At 47.8% G+C, this 26098-nt stretch overlaps 1 protein-coding gene across 1 annotated transcript in view; it reads right to left on the minus strand.

Moving 5' to 3' along the window:
• Positions 1-19283, minus strand: part of LOC119390629 (uncharacterized) — a 111751-nt gene extending 92468 nt beyond the window's left edge. The window contains exon 1 of the mRNA XM_037658238.2: positions 19084-19283. Within this exon, the coding sequence (XP_037514166.2) occupies positions 19084-19186 (103 nt within the window). The 5' untranslated portion in view covers positions 19187-19283. The remainder of the gene's footprint in view (positions 1-19083) is intronic.
• Between the last annotated feature and the right edge of the window lie 6815 nt (positions 19284-26098).

The raw sequence follows: 26098 nt of genomic DNA on the forward strand, positions 1-26098 counted from the left end.
AGTGGCCGCCGGTGTGGTCAGATTCAGAGTAGGCGGGGCAGCCTTCGCTGCTCCTACCATGGGGGCGGGTGGCGTTTGCCTCGGCACGTTGCGAGTGGTCCGGGCAACCGCGATAGGCCGTTGTGGTGCTGCCCCCCGTCGCACCACTTCGGCAAAAGACGTTCTTGGTGGAAATGACGATGAAACTCGCTGTCGTGCTTCGCGGAACGTTATGTTTTCTTTCACTTTTATCGAGAGTACTTCTTTCTCTTTCTTCCAGGCCGGGCAGGCCCTGGAGTACGCAGGGTGATCACCTTCACAGTTCGCGCAGCGAGTCTCATCGCCAGCGCAGTCATCAACAGAATGACCCGTCGTTCCGCATTTTCCACAGGTAAGCTGTCCTCGGCAGCTCTGAGACGCGTGACCAAACCTTTGGCATTTAAAGCATCGCCGCGGGTTTGGAATGAAAGGCCTTACAGGGAGTTTGACGTAGCCGGTTTCAATGTTCTCGGGTAGTGTGTTGCAGGCAAAAGTAAGGATCAAATGCTTGGTCAGTATTTCGGTGTTGTCGCGCCTTATCTTGATTCGTTGGACATGAGTGACACTTGAGTCTTTCCATCCATCTAGTAGTTCTTCATCGCTGAGGCCAATCAGGTCCTCATCGGACACTACACCTTTGACACTGTTCATACTTCGGTGTGCGCTCACAGAGATCGGGAAATTTCCGAAAGCAACAAGGTGTGCCAGTTTGTCGTACTGCTGCTTATCTCGTACTTCTAGGAGTAAATCGCCAGCTGCCATTCTTGTGACTTTGTAACCAGTTCCAATTGTTTCTCTGAGACATTTCGCAACGAGGAATGGCGACACCCCTCGTGCTGACTTAGTTTCATGTTGACTGTGTATGACATGGTATTTGGGAAATGATTGTTTCTCTTGCTGAGATATGGTTAGCGTTTCATCGGTGCGCCACCGTTTGAGGGAGCGATCAGTTGGTGAAGGGACAATATGTGCCATATAAGACGTGAAAATTTCGGCAGCGATGGTGGCCACCCACCACCGAGCCCAACAAGGGGACGCTACAAGGTTGGATAACGCTTGGAGACGCCAGCCATGCATCGCTGCTATAACCTAATATATCTAACCAAGGTTGGTTATTTACACCAGGTTAACCCTTGCCGCCCAGAAAAATGGAAGTCAAAAGAAGTGAGGAGAAGACAGGACAGATCAAAAGTGAGAGAGAAAGACGAAGATGTGAGGAGGGAGAGACAGGAAAAGGCGACTGCCGTTTTCCCCTGGGTGGGTCAGCCCAGGGGTGCCGTCTACGTGAAGCCGGGGCCAAAGAGGTGTGTTGCCTCTGCCGGGGGGCCTTTAAGGTCCAATCACCCGGCGTCGGCTCAACCCCCAGGATCCCCTTTTCCCCGGACACGGCAAAGCCACGCACGGCTAGGCGTGGGAGGGGATCGAAACCCCCCCGTTAGCTCGGGTCCGTGGTGTCGCTACACACCAAACGCCTGCTTGCGCAGACGCCCCTGCGGGCTTGAAAAGACCAAGGCGTCTCTGTTCTTTGACTAAAGGTCATTGCCTTTGTACGTGGGTGGCGTCAGTGCACTTGCTATCTTCAACACTTGTGCCTCAGTTTCAGTTACTAGTGCCTAACTTTGCCTTGGGAAAGTTATAACACCACAGTAAAATGCATCACTTCGTACTGCCAGTGCAGCATGCATCATGCCTACGGCTGCATATACTGCTTGCATTGTGATTGACAGCCTCCTCTGCATTATTGAATTTTCGGTGCTGTATTATTGTTCCCCCGATTTTATTTCGGGCTGTGATTTTTTTCTGTGAGGCTTGACCTCGACATTCAAATGTTGCCTCTTTCTCTCACTTTATAGATCAAATGTCTGCTGTGCTAAAGCTGTTTCCATTTTATGGGCTCAAGTGAGCTATGTTACTGTGATGCTGTTTGTACCTGGAATTCGACAAAGATGTATGAAAATGTTGAGTCTCCCTGAGGTGTCCTTTAGTAAATTAAGTCAGTAACTTATGTGATAGACAATATAGTCAAATATATTTTAATTGCCGTCAGAATTTGCTTGGATGTTGCCTCTCTTGCCCACTTTATAGATGAAACTTCTTTGATGTCCTTAACTAGTTTCCATTTTGTGGGCTTATGTGTGATATGTTAGTGTGATATATTTGTACCTGAAATTCTACAAAGATGTATAGTAAATCTTCAGTGTCCCTGAGGTGCTCTCTAGTGAATTGAGCAGTAAATTTGTGATAGACAATAAAGTCAAATGTTTTTTAAGCACTTTGCTTTATGTCACATTTGCATGCACAGTTTGTGACCTTGAGTGAGCAATGAGTCTATGCTCCAGACCATCATTTCCCTGCTCGAACTTACTGCTATTTCAAAACACCAAAGGTTGTTTCCACTGCTGCATAAGATACTGAACAAGCCTTTATTTTAACACAGCTGCAGAAACCTGCACAGAGCCTATACATCTCTCATAACCTATCACATTATACATCCAAGCAACTACATACCTCCTATCAGATTATACATCAAAGGAAATGCAAACCTCTTATCACATTATACATCCAAGCAACTACAAACCTCCTATCAGATTATACATCAAAGGAAATGCAAACCTCTTATCACATTACACTTCAAAGCAACTACAAATAAGGGGTGAGCGAATATTCGAGTTTCAAATTCCCATCGAATAATACCTAATCGAGTAATTCCATTACACTTATAAATAATTCGACAGGACGAATATTTAAAATGCGACAAAGGCCAATGGTGCAACTTGGTTAGGGTGGAGTAGCTAAACCTAACGCTAATGTCATTGCAGTAGGTCGTTTGTTAACACTTTCACCGATATTCTGGTTCAATAGCTAGCGCGTGCTTATTTTAAAGGAGGTTATGTCAAAACACATGAAAAAACTGTCAAGCCCTTCACCACTTCGCTTCAGAAACTAAGGCACGGACTTGGTCTGCGAAACACTCGGCGGTTGGCTTCACATGTGAAAATTTGTTCACGCTTCGCAGTCGCCAGTGCTGCACCGCAGAGCATGGAGCTGCACTTTATACATGTATCATCAAAATTGCTTTGCGATAGCTTCCCATCCCTGCTACTGACATGCCCGTGAGCGCATGTTTTCAATTGCAGGAAACACCGTAACATCCCAGTGAGAGAGCCTGAAGCCAGGTCATGTGGAACAGCTTTCTGCAGGACAATTTGTAGTATTTCGGTAGCAGTCACTCACCGCGTTATTGCTCGAGGACATGAGCAAATTTGATGATTTGTTCTTTATTTCAATTTTCAATGAAAGCTTTTGTATTTTATATTTTTGGCCACTATTAGGCAGCATTCGATTCGAGATGACATTTGACTATTCACACACCCCTACTACATACCTCCTATCAGATTATACATCAAAGCAACTACAAACCTAAGAAACATGTATCTTAAAGGGGCTCTGCAACACCTGTTAAGGTAATCATTTACTGACCCCATTCTAGCAGTTTATTGCCTCAGAAAAAAAAATTCAGATTCGTTAAGTATAAGTGCATTTACAAGGATTCGTTGCAGAGCAAAAGTACCTTGCCTTTTCATCCCAACAAGCATGCTCAAAGCCACAGGGGAGGGATACTTACAAGGCTAAGAACAGGACACACACACAGTACACACTCCCACCTTCTATCCGGTGGTGAACCACCCATGTGCGAAAAATGTGGTGAACCACTCACCGTGCTTCACATTTTAATTCAATGTACAGAATTAGACACACTACGAAGAAAACATTTTACATTACCCTACCGAAAACAATTACCATTACACCCAGCTATGTTCATCGGTAGGGAACCTGTTTTTAAACAAGACTCATTATTCGCGTTTTTAAAAGATATACATAGTTTTCACGTCATCTATCCAGGCACCTGTAGCACAACCTCTGAATAGAGGTAGTGCCTGCGGCAGCTACACTAGAAAAGCACCTACCTCGCGGCCCTTGGACACAAGGGCCGTCAACGAGGTATTCGTGCTGATGCCATCTGTACATAGTTTTATTGTCACGACCTCTTGACATTGATCCTGACTGCACACATTTCGCGTCACTGTCATGATTTTATTACCTCTATGTTTTACCCGCCTTTAGCGCGAGGAATTTTAAGGCCCCTATACAGCCATTGAACACAATCATTGTTCACATCCTTTACAAATCAGAACTCAAGAATCAATGTTACTACTTTCATCACTGTTCATGGCGCTCTTTGGCCAAGCATGGCCCTTGCGCCATTAAACTCCACATATCATCATCATCAGCATCATGGCGCCGTCCCCTGAATGGGCCGTCCAGCTGGCAAATAATGCCATTGGCGCACATAACGGCCTGGAATTTCTGGCAGTGAAACCGCTTCTGGCCAGAGTAGTGCTCCTGCTGGAGCATAGGCGGCCGACAAATTCGTCGTGCCGTGCCGTCTATGAAGCCCCAGCAGTTCTTTAGTGGAGCGCCCTCCTGGTGCACGGCCTGAAAATGATAACAAAAGAATAGATAAAACAGCTGCCAATAGCGTTAATACACAAGCACAGTTTTGAGATATCATTTTGGTAAAAGCATTATCCTTGCTCCTCGTCTTTGAGCATTGACATAGACAGCTGAGAATCACGAAAAAACAAGAAGTGTGACCAAATCAAACATTCTCACTTGCCCTTAAGCTTTTGTTATGCTGATTTCACGCTACTGCCCCCACCACCCGCTATGGAGGGAACTGTGCCTTTGCCCTTTTCTCATGCGATAACAGGAAGCACAGCTACTCGCTGCGTCTTTTAAAAAATAGTTATCTCTGGAGCATCAAAACTTAAAATCATTTTATGCCAGGTAGTGAATACGGTCATTCAAGATAACAAATTATGCCCGCAACAGTCTAGGTGTGTGCGTCCCTGACAGACTTCAAATGGCATTGGCTGTTGTAGTGACAGGTGATTGTTAATAAACATGAACATTTTTCTTTTTTGGGCGAGGTTTTATTGTGGTTTTATTGAGCTGTTTGTTTTCTTTCTGACGTCATTGTCTTCTTGCACAGCTGAAACAGGGTTGCAAAAGACTGCATGGCAAGTACACTGGGAAAACAACACAAACTCCCACATTTACACCTAATGTGATCAACATGGTGTGCCCGTGTCTTAATCTGTGCTCAACATGATAGTGCAGATGTATTCTCTCGGCTTGTGCGAATATTATTTTTTGAATTCGCTTCGACACGGACTCAACATTTCTGAAACTTCGAAGCATTCAAAACGAACGAATAGACGCATTTTACGGCATGAACCGAGCGGATCACTGCAATATGAGGCTGCTATGCCATGAAATCGCCGATTCTGGGTAGGCCCGCAATGCCGCGAAATCACACTTCGTACTTTGAAACGCGGCGAATTTTACCGTTTCTAACTGGCACCCTGCTACTTTTCGAACACGCTTCGATTCCGCTTCAAACAAAAAAAAAAGTGATATTCGCACAGACTTGACTGACAGTCATGCTTTCTTACCTGAGAAAACAGTTCCAGGTTCTGGAGGTTCATCCAGCTGTGAACCGTAAGATCTGCAAGCAGGTGTCCAAAGTAATATTCGATGTGGGACATTACTTTGGACACCTCACTTGAGATCACGGAGCTGTGGCGGTTGAATATCGTCTCCAGGTCACTAAGTCGATTTGGGTAAGCGAGGCGCCGCAGTGTCATACACAAAGCCTCGCGATCTGACACTCGGACGCGCTGCGCACTCATCACTTCGCTGGGGATGAGCAGTCCAGCGATCAGTTCGTCCAAATCGCCTTAGTGGATTCTGAAGTTTCGACGGAAGGTGGTTGTGTCGATGGCGTCGATATCCAACACGCCGTTGTGTCCGAGGCCTCCGCAGCTGCGGCTGTCCCAACTCTAGCAGCAATAAGTCATCAACGTACTTCCACGGAAGGTGGTGCATTAGGTACGGGTTTTGCAGCACACTCCGCAACATGGCGACGACCACTTATTTGCACTTATTTGCTCCAGAGGCGTTGTCCAAACACTATGGCGAATGCGGTCAGTCGCTGTTTAACCAGGCCTAATGGTTTGAATAGTTGAACCGGTAGGCTGAAATTCTCGTGGGGTGGCTACCTCTACCACTGCACGCAGCAAACTTTAATCGGTTAGGTGATTCTATATAAGCAAAAAAAAAATCAATCGTTTTACGTATCATAGGTTATTATGATTTTGAATCTTATCTAAAATAAATAAAGTTTACGTGAAGACATTATCATCATCATCGGTTTCGCGCACACGTAAAGGTTCACGTACGTACGTAAAGGTTTACGTTTGGGCAGCTAAAAAACTGTACTAAAACTCGAGTTCCGGTAAAACGGTAAACGTAATCCGGTAACGGTAACGTAAAGAAGTATACGTTACAAGCTAAAACTCTCTAATAGGACGCAATTTTGCATTACTGTTGTCTTTGAAACTCCCGTCACTAGCCAAGAGCGCGAACAAATTTTTCTTTCATTTGCGGCAGCGTGTCGCTTAAGTGTCTTTCGTTGGCGTCATGCTTTCCAAGATATCGCGCTGAGCCTCGCGACACTCCAGAACATGTTAAGAACCTTTTACACCCATGTCACATCTCAAGGGCGAAGAATGGTTACGGTTGATTATTCTATCAGAAACAGAACACATCCTGTTTGCAAAAACGCGGTCGAAATACAAAAGAAACATTTAGGGGCAAAGTGGCAACAGCTTAAGACAGGAAAAGTCTGTAAGAGCGGCCTCGCGTCCATCCTATAACGCAAATAAAATAAATGACGAAGCAAATAGCAAGTCATTTAGGTTTTTGTCGGTGTACTTTAAGGCGTTCTTAAAAGTGATTCTTGTCGAACTGCGTATTTCATCACTTACTTCGTGAGGCGTCTCTGAATTGCGCTTCGTTATATAACACGCTTTCACACTAAATGTAATAAAAAAAATGTTGCAGTGGCTTAGCTCGGCTATGCCACGATAACGTAGCGTTAGCAAAGGCTCAGCTGATAGTTCTTAGCTTTCCTGATTGCCTAGGAGCAGCTTGATTATCAAGCCTACTGCTGCTCCAATGACACACACATGGTATACATATTATGTGGCACATGTATATTTATTTTGCCAGGCAACTACTTCGGCATCCGATGAGTTAAGCTTCTCCGCTCTTCTGCGCCGTTGAGCAGCATTTCCGCTATCCTTCTCCATGGCTAAACTACACTGGCAAACGCCAGTCAGAGGCGCTATCAAGCGGCTCCAGCGCAGTGTCCTACGGCGACAGCACAGCGAAGGCGAATAGCTGCGTGTACCTCAGGCTACGACGTCACTCCTTTGGAAACCGACGGCAGCGGCGGAGTGCGCGGCAGGTGCCGACTCCAATGCGCCAGCCGTGTAACACCACTGATCCTCGCGCATGCGCAGCACGGCTCTTGAGGAGCCACGCGAAACTAGCGAAACTGGCTCGGCTAGGCCAGTGTAGCTAACGTTACAAAAACTACCGCAAAACAACTGACGATTGCAATAATTGCCCACGATGTGCATAGTCAGAATGTGGCCAGTAACAACGTAATTTAGGGCTCATTCACACCGAAGGCGGCGTGGCCAAAGCGGCAAAGCGGAAAGGGCGGAAACCTCCTCACCATGCGGCGATAACGAGACGGCCAAAAATCGGTCCGGGAGCGATCCGACTAGCCGCCTTGTTTACCGCCCACTTTCGCCGCGTGGAGAGGAGATTTTTCCCGCTTTCCGCTTTGCTGATTTGGCCGCCGCGCCTTCGATGTAAATGGGCCTTTACTGTGCGTTATGCCCTGAGCCAAACCTTCGTCACGCACAAGTGCAAGCCGTTGCCGGCGACCTGAGCCTGCGTGTAATCATACAAGTTCGCAAGAGAACATGGTTATTTCTGAATTACAGCACGGACCGCTAGACAGCTTTGTAGGTTCTAACGTGACTTATCGTTGGCCAGTCCTCCGATCGGGTTGCGCTGCCGGCACTGCTCGCATTGCTGCTCGTACTTGCATTCGGGTACGATGTTTCGCAGAATTCGCAGGGCAGTTAACTGTGTAGCCAGTCGTCGTCACAGTGTCCATGGAAATCTACTTTGTACCGGCGCGAGCAGCCAGATGGAGAGCTGATGCACGACATCATTTGCTGGAACAAGTCGCCGGTGTCGTGCACAGCCTTGACGTTGGCATCGACCAGGGAAACACGGAGCTTCGTATAGAATGGTGCTGCGGCTGTTGTATTCGCGATGGCGGAACACGGCTGAGACGCGTCTGTTCGGTGGTCCTAACGCCAGCGATCGTTGGCCAGGAGCGGGTTGCGTTGTGGGTACTGCTGGTAATGCTTCTGGTAGTTGCACTTCGGTATGTCTTTGTCATAGAAAGTGCAAGGTATCCGGGCCAGAAGGCCTTCCTCACTGTGTCCCTCGAGGTCTTCTAGTTCGCATCGGTGCTGACAGCCTAAAGGGAGAGTTTATGCAGAATACCATTTGCTGGAACAAACGGTCCGAGTTGTCCACAACCTTGAAATTCTCATTGAACAGCGGAACACCGTGCTTGGGACACACGGGGCGGCCGTGGTTGTCTTTGCTACGACGGAAAGCGAGCGAAACGCATCCGTAGAATGAGAACTTGTTCTTGGCCTATTTTGTGAGGTAGTGAACGCATATTTTGCCCCTAAAAACACGCACACAAAAGAAGGCGAGGACGACCACATGGGCGGCACTTCCAACTAAATTTATTTGTCTCAGGATACAAAGAATATATACTGAAAATACAACGCATGCGCCTAAACCACAAACAGAGCTAACAGGGCAACCAATGCTCAAGAAATCTAATATCAGAAGAGTACAGTTGTAATGATGGTTCCCTAATGCACAATTCACCCAAACTTCTGAGTGTAAAACGCTTCCAAAGATTCACGAGCCGTTTGTTTATTGCTCCTACAAATTTTCACGTTATCAAATCGCGGTTCACACTTGCAAGCTTTGTAGTGCGCAGGCAAGTGCGCGTAATCGTTTTCTTCGTTTAAATTTAGCTCATGTTCCCTGGTTCGTATAATAACACAGCGCCAAGTCTGCCCAACATAGGGCTTGCCACATGTTAGGGGAATCTCGTACACCACTCCTGTCTCATATTCGGTATACACAGCACCGTGTTTCTAGCCACAGCCCCGTGGTATTGTCCCGTCCTAAAAGGTACGGAAGCACAGCTGCCCCATCTTGACCGGGGCTGAGAAGGCGAGTGGTACACCAAATCTACCTGCCACCTTCTTGAGGTTGTGGAAGTAGCGGCAGTGACGCTCGGGTGTGGAATGTGCGGCGACGTGAACGACCAACGGCCTCAGCGTGCAATGAAACTACCCGATACGAGGCCAGTATTGCATCTGAAAAATTTGAGTCCATTGCTTGTACTAATAAAAGGGAGAGAGATCGGGAAGCACATCAATGTTTCTGTTTGGCTGTAGCGTCTGGTAGTGGGCGGTGCCGAAAATACCTGGTAGCGCGGTACTCGATTTTCTTTCCGTGAATGACGGCTGACAAAAGGTCACGGTACAGCCAACGCCGCAGCATCGGGAACAACGAAGAAGGTGAAAGCACAAGGGGTGGCGAGAGGGTTACAAACACCTTTAAAAACGACACGTGCGAAGGAGGGAGTTTGGACGCACCTCTTCGTTATTTCTATTTCAGGAAAGGAAAAGAATCCGGGTTTTGGCGAACTGTAACATGCTCATTGTTATTTAGATTTCTTCCTCCAAGTGAAGTCAACGTAGCCCTGTCGTCTTTTGAAGTAATTAGTGATCAAAAATGTATTTCCGGTTTTTGTTTCAAAGTTTCACAACCACTTGTCGAAACACCGTCTCCAGCCACACTCCTTGTTCAACAATTTTTCATCTTCTGTACAAGGAGTGTCACGTGGTACTTTGTGGAAAGAGTTCCCCATTGTTCTCTGTTAGAAGGGGAGGAGACCACGTCGCGACGTCACTTGTACCACGGGAATATATATATATATATATATATATATATATATATATATATATATATATATATATATATATATATATCATCATCAGCCTGTCTACGTCCACTGCAGGGCAAAGGCCTCTCCCATGTTTTGCCAATCAACACGGTCCTGTGCTTTCTGCTGCCACGTTATACCTGCAAATTCTTAATCTCATCTACCCACCTAATTTTCTGTCTCCCCCTCACGCGTTTGCCATCTCTTGGAATCCAGTCAGTTACCCTTAATGACCACCGGTTAGCCTGCCGACGTTCTACGTGCCCGGCCCATATCCATTTCTTCTTCTTAATTTCAACTATGATATCCTTAACCCCAGTTTGTTCCCTGACCCACTTATGATTATATATATATATATATATATATATATATATATATATATATATATATATATATATATATATATATATATACTCGCATCGTTCAAGCCAAACCGAGACTTTTTAAAAAAGCGAATGGAAGAACAAATTTCAAAGTGTGGAAAGTGGATGTATTTGTCCACATAACCTCCAGCTACAGTTATACACTTATCACAGCGTTTACCTAACGCCTCGAATGCCTCGGCATAGAAAGATTTATTATTACAACGGAACCATCGTAGGACACCATCCTTCACTTCATCATCAGTGTTGAAATGTTTTCCTCTAAGGAATTCCTTCAGGGACACAAACAGGTCGAAATCACTTGGTGCTAAGTCGTGACTATAGGAGTGTGCGGTAATATCTCCCAGCCAAGTTCCTCGATTGTTTGAAATGTCCGTTGAGCGGTATGCGATCGTGCAAAAAGGCCAAACCCTTTTTGATCAAACCCGGACGTTCCTTCCGTAAACTCTCGTGCACATCACGCAGTAATAGAGATACGGCCATGTTTGAAGCGCTTATAGCATTGAAATGTCTTACTGCGAATGAGCGCCTCATCACCGGATTGAGCTCGAAGTCTTCCGTAAATTTCAGCAGGTTTTATGCCCTCGTTCACTATGTCCCACCATCTCCCACTAAAGGGAACCATGTGGGGATGCGAAGGAGCGCACGCATGAGTCGACTTAAAGTGCCGTTCATCACGGGCACCTTGCCCGATGTTAACGCGTCTTTGCATGTGGAGCACACCATGAATTCACTGTAGTTGATGTTGCTGTTACTCGTCCCGAACTCTTGTTGGAGCACGCCACGCAGGTTCATCGCGCATCTCCAGAATCTCGTTCCCCGACGCCACCGCGCCACGACGTTATTGCTGAGAGTGTAAGGGGGAGAAGCCACAGCGTCTTACCCAGCCCCTTGCACAGGCCCGAACACGCTAGCCCGTGCCATCGCGTTCTGACTAGGATACAACGCGTTGGTTCATCGCGCGTCCGCAGAATCTCGTTCGCCGACGCCATCACATCACTGCGGAGACAGTGCAAGGGTGAGAGCAACAGGGAGAGACACAGCCCCTTACATAGGCCCAAACGCGCTAGCGCGTGCCAGCACACGTGTTTTTGTCTGCGTTACGCCAAGCTAGGACAGCATAGGCTTCCCAAGCAACGCTTAGCGGCGCTGCTGCTCTTGACAGGCAGCGCCATCTCTGGCAGAAAAAGAGAAACTGGGGCGTGATCTGCGAGCGTTTTCCCTTCTCGCCACCGCGTTGCCGCTCGCTTCCGTGCACGTGCAGAGCTCTCGCGGTGCACTTGCGGCGTCTCACAATGTACCGCGTGCAGTGCGGCTTCAAAAGGATCTTCAAGCTTGACTGGCACTTCCGCAAAGCGAACTTGATAAAATGAGGAAGGCTCGTCAATCACGTTAACGGTGAAGAGCAGACGATCGACGACAACCACGCCCGACTCAAAGCGAAATGCATTTCCCAAGTCGCGATTACACCGTGTAGGACGTATACCTCGAGGTAAGTCTCATTCTGTCACGTTAAAGATGAATAATGGTCCACATGCACTCCGAAATGAAGCCGTACACGCTATCGATGTTCTGCGGCGTGGACTACGAATCATATGATTGTTGTTTTGATATGGCATGCTTACAGTAGCAGCCGTGTACTTTCGTGAACAAACGTTTGCGGCGTGCGAAAAAAAGATTATACGGCCATGGCACTGCTTCCTGAGAAGGTTAGAGTCAAGTCCTCCGTGCCGCTGGAGAATCACCCGCCGATTAAGACGCGAGGCAGCTAGCTGAGCTTCAACCACTGTGAAGCAAGATGAACTGCTCGCCTCGTTTTTTCGGCTCTCGCGTCATGCTTGCAGTCTCATTTTATGATACCGACTTGACAGGCGTATAAAACCTGTTGCGTGAACGCGGCTAGAAAATCGCACAAAGTCAGAAGGTGGTTACTTCAAGGTTGCAATTGCAAAGCATGTATTAAGGGCCAGTTATATTTAGCGGCTTAAATATATATCACCCCAATAAAGTTACAAAAACAAAGCAAACCTGCAGAACGATGTCAAAGCTTGCTGAAAATGCACAGACGTCCGTTCCGGCGTGATAAAGCAGCCTTCCCGACGCGCGAAATGCAGGCGCCGAACTTCTGACAATGTGCGGAGTTCAACCAACCGCGCAACGCTAACGGTATACGCGAATGTGAACGTTCAACAACGACGGGTATGTCTCACGAGCACGGGGAATCAACACACAAAGTTGCTTCACCTACAACCGTAACTGGACTTTAACAATGCGAGAAGACAGCGAGTAATCATTACTGTGGTCGCTGCGTGCATGCGCCCCGTTACTTACCGATTCAGGTAGTCGGAACGAACGAAAGCGATGAACTCAGACAGCCAAAATAGAAGGCAAGACAGCACTGCCAGCTATCCACGCTTGCCGCCTTTATTTCTCGTGCGACACGCCCGGGAACCGATACAGTTTAACACGTGAATCGTGTGCCTTGTCTGCACTGTTGTGGCTGGCCACTAAACCGCAATACTTCGGACCACGCTTGCGCTTCCGCGGGGTCGCTTCTGCCATCGTGGAAATGCGCAGCTTCGCACAGCAAGCCTCTTGGTTCAACGTACCCAGCTGACGGCCTCCCAGTTACCCGCACCGAGAGAAGAACGCGTGCGCACGTGCGCTACCGCTACCGTGAAAGGGGCTGAGTCGGCCGCGCGAAGGTTCAGAGCTTTCCGACAGAGCCGCAGCGCGGCTGGCGCGGCGCTGTCGTCGCGCCGCAAACTTGAGCTTGGGTTCCCTATACGACAGCCTAGGCCCCTAAAGTGTTCTGCACGTATCATCATCAAGACGGTCGAAGAACAAGACGAAGAAGACTTCTCTTTGGCGCGAGCGCGCGGTCTCCACGTATCATCATCAAGGCGGTCGAACAACAAGACGAAGAAGACTTCTTGGCGCGAGCGCGCGCTCAGTATGTTACAGATGGCTATCGTAGGCTTTAGAAAGCGGACGGTCGCCAATGGAACTACGGACAAAGCCCAGCGCAAAAGCTGCTTCGCATCTAAAGCATCATCACGACGCGCTGTTTCACGTAGACGTTCACACTGTTGTCCGCCATCTTGAACAAAAGTCTATCCAGAAGCGCGAGAAGTGAGCGCCGTTTACCAGTAACAGGACACAGGTGCAAGTTTCTACTGCATACAGTACCTCCAGCTTAGGCGTCCATTTCAACTAGGAAAGAAGAAAAGTTTCGGATTGACTTAAACGACCCTCGTATATATTTGTCCTTATTCCCACGTCTACTCCCCCGCCCATGATGTGCTGTGTAGTAAACTGATTACTAGTACCAGGTTAACCTCCCGGCCTGTCCTTTTTATCTATTTCTTTCTCACTCTCTTGAGGCTATAGTCAGACTATTGTCACGTGGCCGTGACTTCGACGAAGACGGCATAATAATAATAATAATATCTGGGGTTTAACGTCCCAAAACCACGATATGATTATGAGAGACGCCGTAGTGGAGGGCTCCGGAAATTTCGACCACCTGGGGATCTTTAACGTGCACCTAAAGCGAAGTACACGGGCCTCAAACATTTTCGCCTCCATCGAAAATGCAGCCGCCGCGGCCGGGATTGGATCCCGCGACCTTCGGGTCAGCAGTCGAGCGCCATAACCACGAGATCACCGTGGCGGCGCATAGGACGAAGACGGCAGTCGGCGTGTTCAAGGTGAAACTGTTTATTTGGCCGGACTTGTGCCCGGGAAATGAAAACTCAAACTACAGCAATACACGCTATAAACTGATGGCGGCGAACAGGGCGTCGGGCGTCGATAAACTGCTCATGGCTGGGACGCGCCGTCTTTTATACATCACGCATCCAACTTTCCAGTCTTATCACTGGTGGTCGCGCAAGCTCTGGAATAATCTAGACTATTCGCGTCCTGCGCGCAATCTTCACAAAGTGATCTATTAAAATCGCGGAGCTTCTCGAACACTGCAGCGCGGTCAGCGTCGAGCGTTGCTAACCGTCCTTGCTGATCAAACCCGAATACAACAAAATAAAACAAGAAGCGGGCGTGGCACTACAGTAAACCAGAATATACTCTAGTTCACTATACGTCGGATACAACCTCAGAAGTCTCCAGCATTTCCTCATCAGAGGCGGATGTGCACAATCCTGCACGAATTGGCGCGTACTCCAGACTAACGTCATCGACCGGGTGGCCGGTGACTCCACATTTGGAGAACAGTGCTGAATGCTTGAACTGGACTGTTTCTTTAGTCGCGGAGGCAATCGGGTGGCGTATTTGGTAGTGTGGGCATGGGCTTTCCGGACTTCTTAACTGGTATGCGACTTTATAGTTGCGTCCATTGCAACAGTCTCCATTCGGACACCACATGAAGCACTTCGCATTTGACGACAATGCCCCCCAAAACATTTATTGAGCCGCAAATTGGTAAGCAATGCTTGTAATTTTGTTTTTCGTGTTGGTCTCACTCTGAATGTACTAGGTTGTTATCAGAGATGGCACAGAACTTTGTCGTTTTGAAGGATGCCTCTCGCCTTCCTGATTTATGTAAGCAATATAGGGCCTAACCACGAATAGAAGAGGCCTGTTCACAGTTATTTACTAGAGAGGCAATTCCTCTTCGTGGTTGCCATGTGCTATGACGCGCTACTTTGTTATTTTGATAACTGATAAGAGGAAACTTATGGGCACTGTAATTCACCGCCCCCTTTTTTCCACGTTTGTTTCAAACCGCATTTACTGTGTGTATGCTATGTTATTAGTCTAGCTGATACGTTTCCCTAAATTACGCAAGTGAAGCTTGAATGACTGGGAGCATCGGAATTAACTAGGAAAACGCGACTGTGTCAATACACAGTGTATATTTCGCGTATTTTTTAACATATGGCTATATCTTTGGTGGATTGTGACCACATGGCGGCTGCACGACAGCGCGTCGATGTCCGTGACGCGAAGTGGGCGGGCGGCGGAAGCAGCATCCACACAGTCGGGAAGTCGGTGCTCGCTTTCCCATAGAGCTGCTTCCCTGTCTTCACCTTTCCTTTCCATCCCATTCATCCCCTGAGATGTCCTCCACTATAAAAAAAATTTGGGGAGAGGCGAAGCATGTAGGGAAGGGTGTTTCAGCTCCATTAACGCGAAACTTGTGGAGTGGGAAAGCACGCTGTGTGCGCCGGTGTTTCCCACAGCAAATTCATTGCTACTGGGCAATGAGAGAGAGGGGAAAGAATAGACACAGACCCGCAGTCCGCTTTTAGTTAACGTGCAGGCGGCAAACCTTCATTGTGCAACTACGCACAAGAGAAATCTGCCACCGGCACTACATTGCAGTTAAAGATCCAGTGCTTATATACGGTGGCCGGTGAACGTTTGTGCAGCGCGAGCAGTCAGTTTTTTCAATATAAAGATGGTTGGTCCCTCCTTCATAGGAATCAGAATAACACGAAAGTAAAGCGTGCCCTTACAGAAGTAAATGAATGTTTACAGAAGTAATTGAATTGATATAAGAGAGTTTGCACAATGTATATTGATGTCTGGCAGCTATAGCACCGTTTACCGTGTACTTAGCTTTAGGTGCACGTTAAAGGATTCCAGGTGGTCGAAATTCCGGAAGCCTCCACTACGGCGTCCCTCATAACCACATCGTGGATTTGGGCCGTTAAACCCCAGATATTATTAATAATACAGCACCGTTTAACGTGGATGCACCCACTTCGATGATTGGTCGTACATCTCCATCCCGACGACTAACGTCCATGTTAAATGACTAAGCAAACCCTTGTTGTAGCTGTAGTAGTTAACGGTGGAAGCGCAATCAGAGAACGAGGTGTGATAGCCAGAAGAGCGTCGCATATTGGACGCAGAACTTGGTCGCCATTCCGCGGCATGTTAAAATGTGATTAAACGCCACGGCCGGACTAGAGGGAAACGCAAAGCGCGTCGTGCCGCCCCGGTAGCCCAGCCGCGATTTTTCTCGAGGCGAGTGCGTTAGCGGTGAACGCGGTATTACAGCCAGGTGAGGCAGGCGCGCGTCGCAGAGTTATTTTTGGTTTGGATTAGCGTGATGGTATGAGCGAGGCCGACGCTTTTACGACGCTTAGACGCTTGGTCTAAGATCGCCGCCTCGCGGTGTGTTAAGGCATTGACAAAATTGAACTTCTATTGAAACTGCGCCGAATGGGACGGACGTGTAACGCGTTGCAGGTGCTAATCGCGGAGGCCACAGTAATGACGAATTACTCTACTTTACCGCTCCCAGAGGGCAACACCACCGCGCCAACCAGGAGAGTGGTAGATATAAAATGCGCGTTTGTAAAGCCTCTACAGTCTGTGACTGTGGCGCAGTGGATAGCGTGCCCGGCATCTGTTGTTGCGGACCGAGCGGTCGTGGGTTCGATGCCCGATGACGGAACTTTTTTCTTTGACATCTGCAGGTGTAAATTTTTTCTACGTCATTTCCGTGACGGAAATACGTCACTGAAGTCTTGGTGGACCCCGGCATAAAACACTTTCGTGTTAAAAACTCGCTAGCAGACACTGCCTGCGTCGACGTTGTCTCTCGCGGGCGAGGGCGCGTTCTCCTTCCTTGCGAGCTGGTAGTTCAGCGTTCATCGCACAAAAATTGTTTCCATAGGCAACGCGCGCCGTTCACTCTCTCTCGCCACATGGCGAGCGCTGAGGCGGTGGCGCCCTCTCTTGCGCTCAAGCAAATGGAGCAGGTGACGATGCACACGCGACAGTAGACGGCGATGCGCGATGGACGCCGAGACCCTAAGGTGCTTCGCCCCTAAATAAAACCGATGCTGACGGCCTCTGCGTGGCTATTGCTTCATACGGGCTCTAGGGACAGTAGTACAGGCTCGTACTGTTGCAATGGAGCGGGTGATGGCTGTCGACGAATAAGCCATTGACAACTTGCAAAATATATACTGCGAATGTGCGAGCAAGTATAGTTTTGCACACGAACAGCCCCGACAACAGGTGACAACGAACCAGGCCCGTAGCTAGGAAATTGTTTTCGGAGGGGGCTTACTTGCTAAGGCCTTGACATTTTTAGAAAAACACCTATTTCTATTGTTTATTAGATGCGAAGCCTCTTATAGCGGAGTTCAAACCCGAGGTGGTGGTGTGAGGCATGACCACCCTTACTGCGCATGCGCATACCCTCTCCACACACCTCCTCTCCACTTTCAATCTCCCATTTCCCCCTCACCGCTCTTCCTCTGAAACGCGGGCTAGAAATGCCGAAATTCTGTCCCGCGCAACGCCGCGATGAGAAGCCTAGCAGAATATTTGGAAGGCACGACCGCCGTCGCCCCTCTCACTTCCAAATTAGACGTTTTCGCATTGTATTAATAGTATTACCTTTTCAATTACTGTATGCCTGAATTGTTACTGTATCTTTCACTTCCAATTAATCCCCCCCTATGTAATGCCCACCGGGCCCTAAGGATATCCAAATAAATAAATGGAGGTATTTAGACGATGACTGGCATCGTTTTGCTTGCGAGACAACGTTCACGTAAAGATGAACTTTTCACACTAGAGTTGGGACTTCCGGCGCTTGTATCTCCTGTGCCCACTGGCATCGCTAGTGCAAGTGGCAGCCTGGGGCGGTGGCATTGCCATGGACTTCGTGGCAATATTTTACTGTTCTGAGCCAGCCAAGCTAGGCTTATTACATATTCAATTGTGCTTCATGAGATAGCAATAGTTCGACGGAGAATGTGCGCTCTTCATAACCCCAAGGTCGTTCGCTTGTGCTGTTTCAAGTTGGGAAACAAGCACGTTGGAGCGAACATCTATGAATCATTTCATTTCTCGGACGCATGCGTCCCAGCCAATAATTCCCACGACGGAAGGGATAGGTGTTGACGACTTAATAGTTTACACTTTGAACCAGATGTTCTATTTTTACTACGGAGGAAAATGGTTTTCCGTATTCACGAACGTTACATTCGGTTCACAGGCAGAAAAGTCAGCGTTACGACAGCAAACCTGGAGCTTACGATGGCCACAAGCGTCATTTGGTCTCTGTCGCGCCTCGAGGAAAATGCAGTAATGTCGCGAATAGCATGCATGGTCATAACGATGCACCTGATTTGTTCATAGTGTTGCTACATTCACCACATTTCGATCCTACACCTCATTCAAACGTGGTGTGTAATCGAAATAGAGCCCGTATTAAAATGTGCCTTATATTTTAAATAGAAGCCACATTTCGGCTGACTTTTTTTACTTTCTTCCAAATTGAATAGAAAGCAGCCACAAAAGAAACAAGTTAAAGGTCCTCGCTGGAGAACGTTTGATGACATGAAAAGCGTATAATAGCCATTCGGCAAAAGTGGTATGCCAGACGAAATGGGAAGAATGCCTGCTGTAATAATGTGCAGAGGTACTGGTATGAGTGCGAAGCTGTTCGAAAAAAAAAGAGTTCACTGCATTCAAAGCAGCACCAAGATACAACTTTTTGGTATCTACTATAAAACTGTGTTCTTTATGCTAACTTTTGTTATCTCTGCACAGCCACCAAAATAGGTAATAAACTAGCGCGTCACTCTTCTCCAAAAACACGCGTAAGTTTCTTGTATTCTATTTTTCTGAGTGTGTACTGCAAAAGCTTGCTACGCCTAAGACCATACTCACTCAGTTGACCGCCGCACAAACGTATCATTTGGGTATTCAGCGCTGTTACTGGTTTAGCCGTTTTCATCACTGCTACACAAATCACGATGAGTTCAGTAAGCATCTTTGCTGACAAGGAAGCCGCCGGGAAAATAACACAATTGCCGTCGTCTTGCTCGCTTATTATAAAGTGAAAGTTTTTTCCGAATGGATACTCCACTGCTCTCGGTTGGCTACATGCTCGCGCGTATGCACTGATCATCTGTCTTTGTTTGAAGGACATACGATGAAAAGCCATCACCGTTGATGGCTTCAAAGGCGACCCACAACGCTAGAATTATAGTATCATAGTAATGGATGCAGCAGCTGTGTGTATGAACGATGCCTGCAAAACACGCTTCTGTGTATTCAGGCAGCGGAGCACGTATCCATCCGAAACACTAATGCTTCCAGTATTATTATCGATCGTTCTGCCATTCGCATATAATTAAAGGGGTCATAAACAACCCCCCGGACTTGGTGAAAAACACGTCCTGCAGAAAACCAAACACTGCTATGGGCAGGTCAGCCAAAGCTCGCAGCCGTGCACGGCAAGGAGAGTTTAGAAGTGGAGCGCGAGGTTGCCATTTTGTGAGGCGCCCTATTTTCACACAGAAGCATGTGCTCACTCTTTTCGGAGCTACCGGCGCCCGCTGTTTGACGTCGAACAGCGAATAACATGCTATTGGCTATTAGCCGACATAATTCCATTGCGCGTTTGGATCATATGCTCTTCTTTCCACGAGGTGCCGTCAGGTGTTGCGGAAGACACCCACACAGTGAACGAAAGGCGACTCGGTGGTTGCGCCGCAGAAAATCGGAGCCGGCAAAGCCGCCCCCTCGCTTGAAACAAAATGGAAGGTATTCGAGCTGAATGGGAAGCGTAGTCGCGGAGATGGGGCAACACGACACTCGGCCGCCTACACAAATGCGATGAGAATGCCTTGGATGTAGTTCTCCGCAAGGTTTACAAGAGAGCACTCAATCTCCCCATAACGACGTCCAACCAGCGTCTCCTCGGTTTGGGGATGACCCAACACGTTTGGGGAGTTACGAGAAGCTCCTCTTAATAATCAATATTTGCGCCTCAGCAAAACACCTGCAGGGAGCCGCCTTCTGATCCGCTTACATATATCCCCCGTTACACAGACGGAAGAACTGGTCCGCATCCCCGAAGCTTGGTGCTTCGATCTCCAGGTGCGACCCCTTCCGCACATCACTAGAGGCACGCATGACGGTCGCTGTCTGAGAGAGCGGATGCTGTCTCTTAACCATATGGTGATAAGTCAGGTGTCTTCTATGTGGATGCTGCCGGCCCGCAACATGGGGATTGGTACACGGCGGCCGTTATCCACTGAAACACTACAGTTCAAAGGCCTTTCTTTCCATGCCCCAAACATTACTTTCGCGGAGGAGATCGCCATTGCACTGGCCGCCGCAGATCCAGAGTCCCAGGTCATTATCACTGACTCCAGGGGCGCCTGCCGCAATATTGAGCAAGGGTATATACCATACCGCACATTCAAAATCCTCCACGCTTGCGAGTAAACGGGGTATCCAACCCGTCGTACCATCGTGTGGGCTCCGGCTCATGCAGGTCTTGAGGGCATTGAGACAGCCGACGCTGCCGCCCGCGCGCTTACTTACCGGGCATCGCCTCATCCGAAGCCAGCTCCGGAACACGATTTCAATCTGGCCACCACCTTTAGAGAGATCACCTCTCTTTATCAATCTTCGCATGGCCTCTATCGCCCCGTTTACAAAGGCCTCACCAAGGCCGAGGAGCGCTGGCTTCTCCGCCTTTAAACCAATACTGTGCTGTGCCCGGCAGTATTAAAACATTTCAATTCGGCCTTCTCGGGCGCGTGCCCGCACTGTGCGGAGGAGTCTTCTGACACCTATCACGTGGTGTGGGCATGCCCCTCCAATCCTACCTACCCACCCCACTCCCACCCCACCCGAGAAGACTATGAAGCTGTCCCGCTCGGCTGCTCCGACCTCCAAGCCCCACAGGCATTGGTGGCTAGAGCGCGGGCCACCGCGTCGGCTACAGGGATACCGGACTTGGGATCCCTCCTAGTGTTTGTGAAGGGCGGGCCCATCCAGCTCACCCCTTTCACACCTCTCACTGTATATAGCTGAATAAATGTTTTCCACCACCACCACCGGTTTCAGTGTTGAACATCCGCGCACGCCCTTTGAGAATGCCGTAAGTAAACGGCATTATTTTTACGACCACTTAGCCGGCTGCGACCTAGGGATGCTTTTGTGTACAATCGCCCTCGGGTCACAACTGCAGCATTCGGAGCATTCAGGCGAACCGGCCACCAGCTGCACGGAATGACCGAGTTTCCTTGGTGATGGCAAAGCATCTCACTGTCGGGCACCCACAGTCAGCAGCCACGGCGTGGGAGCATTCTCGCCGCTGTTGGGGCGTCATCTTGCAAGAGATGTTTGATGCGCGTGCTGGTCTGTAGAGAAAGGTTACAAGGGCAAGCTCTAGCCTAGCCTCCGGTGCCGGCGGACATCAAGCTTAATACTCAGGTGATAACGTAGGGGAGAGTGTGACGACTCGTGCCGCGCAGTGAATCGATCCTCTCGAGTGTTGTGGATTGCGACATGCTTATGACCAATGCCGTGTCTGTCATGAAAGTGTTTGTGCCATTGCTTGTGCTGATGTGAACCCACATGTGTGATTGTCTTGTTGGGAGGTTCAAGAGATGACGTTTTGGATGTGAGAGGAGAGCTGAGGTTCGGGCTTGGACTCGGGCAGACGCCTGAGTGTTGCAATAAAGCGTATACTCACCGGAGAACGGCACTTCCTTCGCGCTGCCACCGTGCACTCGAGTCATCGAGGGGCGCCGCCTTCTGGCCTCAAATACTTTCACCCTTAACTAGTGTTGAAATTCAAACTAAAACGCGCGTCTTCATAAGACACAAACAAACTGATGCCGACGACGAATGGCGTGTCACTAATGCCAACAGCACCAAGTTTCTTTTAGAATCCACTACTTAGGAAACATAGAAGCGACCTACGAGCAGCTGCTGTTTATCGACTGTTACTGCCGGATTTAAGATCCGTTTCTCGCCCTTTCCACTGGTTGGCATGCAGAGAAGGTATATGCTGACTGTAATTCGCTGGATAAGTATGCGCGCAGTTGATTGAATAACGCGTAGTTTCTCGCACAAGCGAGATAGGTCAGTACAGCGGCCGCGTTAGTGTACTGATTTGCAGCTCCATCGGTACCTACAAATACATAACAAATCGCAAAAAGTTAGACCATCTCCCGCTAAAGGGGACCATGAGGCGATGCGAAGCCCAAGCACGATCGTGTTCCGTTGGCGTTCGTTGGGCATTCTAAAAAGAGACAGGGCGTGCAAACACGGACACAAGAAAGAGATGTGTCCGTGTTTGCACGCCCTGTCTCTTTTTAGAATGAATACGTACCAACTAGCTCAGCTCTCTGTTATTCGTTGGGCATGCTACCGACCTCGCGTCGTGGAACGCGAAGAGGAACACTACGCGCGTCGTGTCTTCCCTCTAGCCTGGCCGTTAATTCTCACAGGGCGAGCGGGGAACGCGTTCGACAGGCTTGCGAGAGGGGGGCAGCGTAGTTCAGGAGAGAGAGGAGGAGGGGACGCGCATGTGCTGGCGCTCATCGCGGCGTTGCGCAGGAGAGAATTTCGGCATGTCGAACCCGCATTTCAGAGGAGTCAACCGAAGCAAGCGCTGGACAACGCGCGCAGTGCTCTACCAGCTTGAAGGAGAGGGGACTAGAGGAGGAGAGTAGCGCATGCGCCGCGAGAGCAGAAGCGAGAACACAGGAGAAGCGCAAGCAGGTGCAGGGAGAGAAGTGGAGAGAGTAACGCGCAGCTGTTGGAGAGAAAGAAGAAGGAGTTGCGCATGCATAGTGTGAGTGCGGACGCCGACGCCCATGCCGCGGGACATACCCCCGAGCAAGAGATGCTTTCGCATCTAAAAACTCAAATGAATGCGCAAGAAAGTATGCAATCATTTTAGTTTATTAAGGCTACCAGTTGACAAGTGTGGGTCAGCGAAACGCCGGCGAGTGCGCCCGGCTGCTTTCGTTGGCTGCCCAGCCGTGTGCATTTGCTGAAAGCGCGTCACAACGGTGCTCATCACTTCTTGTGCGGACACCATGCGCAAAAGAAATATGCTTCATTCAGATTTACCGATACCAAACCTCATCTGTACAGTCATTCTTACTCGTCGGAGTTGCCTATCATTAAACACAGAAGCGCTGCGTGTAGACGGACTCGGCCGTTACGCTAGACCCTCTTTGCTGGGAGTCATATGGTTATGAATTCGGACTCTGCCCAGGCGGAGCTGGGAAAAGAACCACCAGTGCCCACACCTCAGCCCTTGTGCTAACTGGGTAGTGAAAGAGAGCCGTCCGCATGCGCATAGGCCACAATAATATTAACGATCATAATAATAACTGTTGGGGTTTACCGTCCTAAAAACACTATATGACTATGAACCACGTGCAAATATTGCACTGGAAACAACTCGGACAGTTCAAGTGATTTATGGCCAAATCAACAGTGGGGAGCAGTTGCCACTGGGGCCCAACTGGGACCCACTGGCGATTGGTCCCCGCTGGGCATTTGACCATAAACCACTTGAACTGGTCGCAGTTGGGACCCACTGGCAAATGGTCACCACTTGGTATTTCACCATAAAGCACTTCAAATGGCCCCAGTTGTTTCCACTTGCAATTGAGACCAGTTGCCAGTGGGTCCCAGTGCCTCTTTTTGACATAGGATCGCAACAGGCAACTGGCTCTTATTGAGACCTCTTAATGAGATCTCAATAAGAGCCATTTGCCTGTTCCAAATGGTGTCCCACTAGGAACAAATGGCTAGTGGCGTGCAGCTGCTCCCAGTAAAAGCAACCAGATGGGGCTATTTATTCCCTGGGGCTCCAGTGCAAGATAAAAGCGACCTAGGATACACATAACATGTTTATTTTACAAACATTACACTGCGCTCAATTTTTTGAGTGATTTGCGGCAGACCTGAATATTTTCTGTGAGCAGCCGAGGAATTGCTCGAAGTGACTTGGTTACATCACCTTGGATCTTCTGCCCCAGTGCTGTAGTGCACCTGGAAAGGAAGTTATTAGAAATGTGTGGGCAAAAAATATTAGGAGACGTTTCAGCTCCACGATTAAGAGAACACCATGATACCAATTAAAGATTAATTAATTAATTCATTCATTCATTCTCTCTCTTTTTATTTCCAGAATAAAACGAAAAGATTACATTCTGGATGGTCTGGATGGATAACACAGCTTGACTAGGACGCAGAAGACCAATTACATAACAAGTGACAGCTGAAAAGATTTGCAACAAATGTACAAGTCATATAACACACATGGTAGAAAAAATGTTATTTACATAAACAAAGCATACAACAATACCCGTGTAATCGAAACAGGCAATGATTTTTGGATAAGCACATTACTAATTACAAACAATACGAACAGAATACTAAAATTTATTTACAGAAAAGAAATCGTAATACTACAAGTACACGAAAAAAACAACGGTACACCTGTAATGTAATTATGGCAGTAAACTACACGAAACAATAATATCAACACAATATAATAAAAGAAAAGCACGGTAGCTAATCATATACAGCAATAAACAGTGAAATATAGTACAACATTATGAAATAATTCATATCCCTGACTGCACCTCACGCTTCTTTTTCATTCAGTTTTATTCCTTTCATTGATGTTTTAATTACTATAACACAGTTAAAGGCTACAAATCATGTCTCCCGACCTTTATTGGCTTTATTGTTTCATTAGATTGTGCCTAACAAAGACACAAGCTCTTTATCAATCCCCTTGTTTCGTTCGTTCATAACCAGGGCCTCATTCTGGCAGACTTCATGCTTTATACAATATGCTAGGGTTTAATGGCCAACTGCCAGCTCAGAATAAGATCATGTGCTACGTGACACTAGCTGGCAAAAAAAGAAAGGCATCGCACACACCATAAATACGTTTTCTCGGCTGATGTAAATGCTACGCATATTATTAATTAAAGGTTCGTAGTTACTATGAAACATTGTGTTTGGCTGAACAGCGATGTCAGAATGCCCGACGAAATTTACAAGGCCGTTCATGTTTCCCACCAAGAAACCAGCGACACAAACGTCTGTATGAGAAACTAAACTATCAGAAACACTCAAGTGATTGATGTCACGAAACATGAGTAAGCGCATTTAGATCGAGCATTTATGCGAATTCTCTGGGAGGGAGAGCAACGGCTCTCAGCGGGGCTGACATATTTTCATAGGTTTTAACTGGCAATAGTAAATACAATGAAGCTGCGAATGGTTTCTCAGTTCGGTGTGTAACTATGATTTCGTTATCCTTGCAAGTACCGAAATTACCACACACGCTAAAGAGAATTCTTTGCATGGCAATAATCGAATTAATTGCTGTGCACTCAAATACTTTTGCAGTTTCAAGAACTATAACTATGGTATCCCGTGTCTACTGCCTTTCTATAGCTCACAAAGCTACACAGTGTGTTTCAGCTAACTTGCGCCAAGTATTAAAGAAACAAACATGTGCAGTACGTATGTCGAATTAGCCCAGTATTGTTTTGAGTCCTATGCAGCACGTCATAATTTTTTTAAATAGTAACTCCACCTCTTCCACGGAAAATCTTACATAGAAAAGCGCAATGTTTAGCAATGTCGGATTTATTTCATCAATGCTAAGATAACTGCCGTTTCAAAATTTTCCACCTTTTCTTTGGCGTGCATGAAATTTGAAAAGTATACTTGGCACAAGTTAGCTGAAACACCCTTTATAAAATTAATGTGAAGTGATACATTATAATTTTGGGTTTTCCTACAAGTGGCCTCGCATACACTGGCATTAGTACAACACGAATCCATATAACAACCATTAACCCTATGCTATGACGTCCACAAAAACAAAGCTTCATTATTC

This window comes from Rhipicephalus sanguineus, chromosome 4, assembly GCF_013339695.2.
Source record: "Rhipicephalus sanguineus isolate Rsan-2018 chromosome 4, BIME_Rsan_1.4, whole genome shotgun sequence".
Lineage (NCBI taxonomy): Eukaryota > Metazoa > Arthropoda > Arachnida > Ixodida > Ixodidae > Rhipicephalus > Rhipicephalus sanguineus.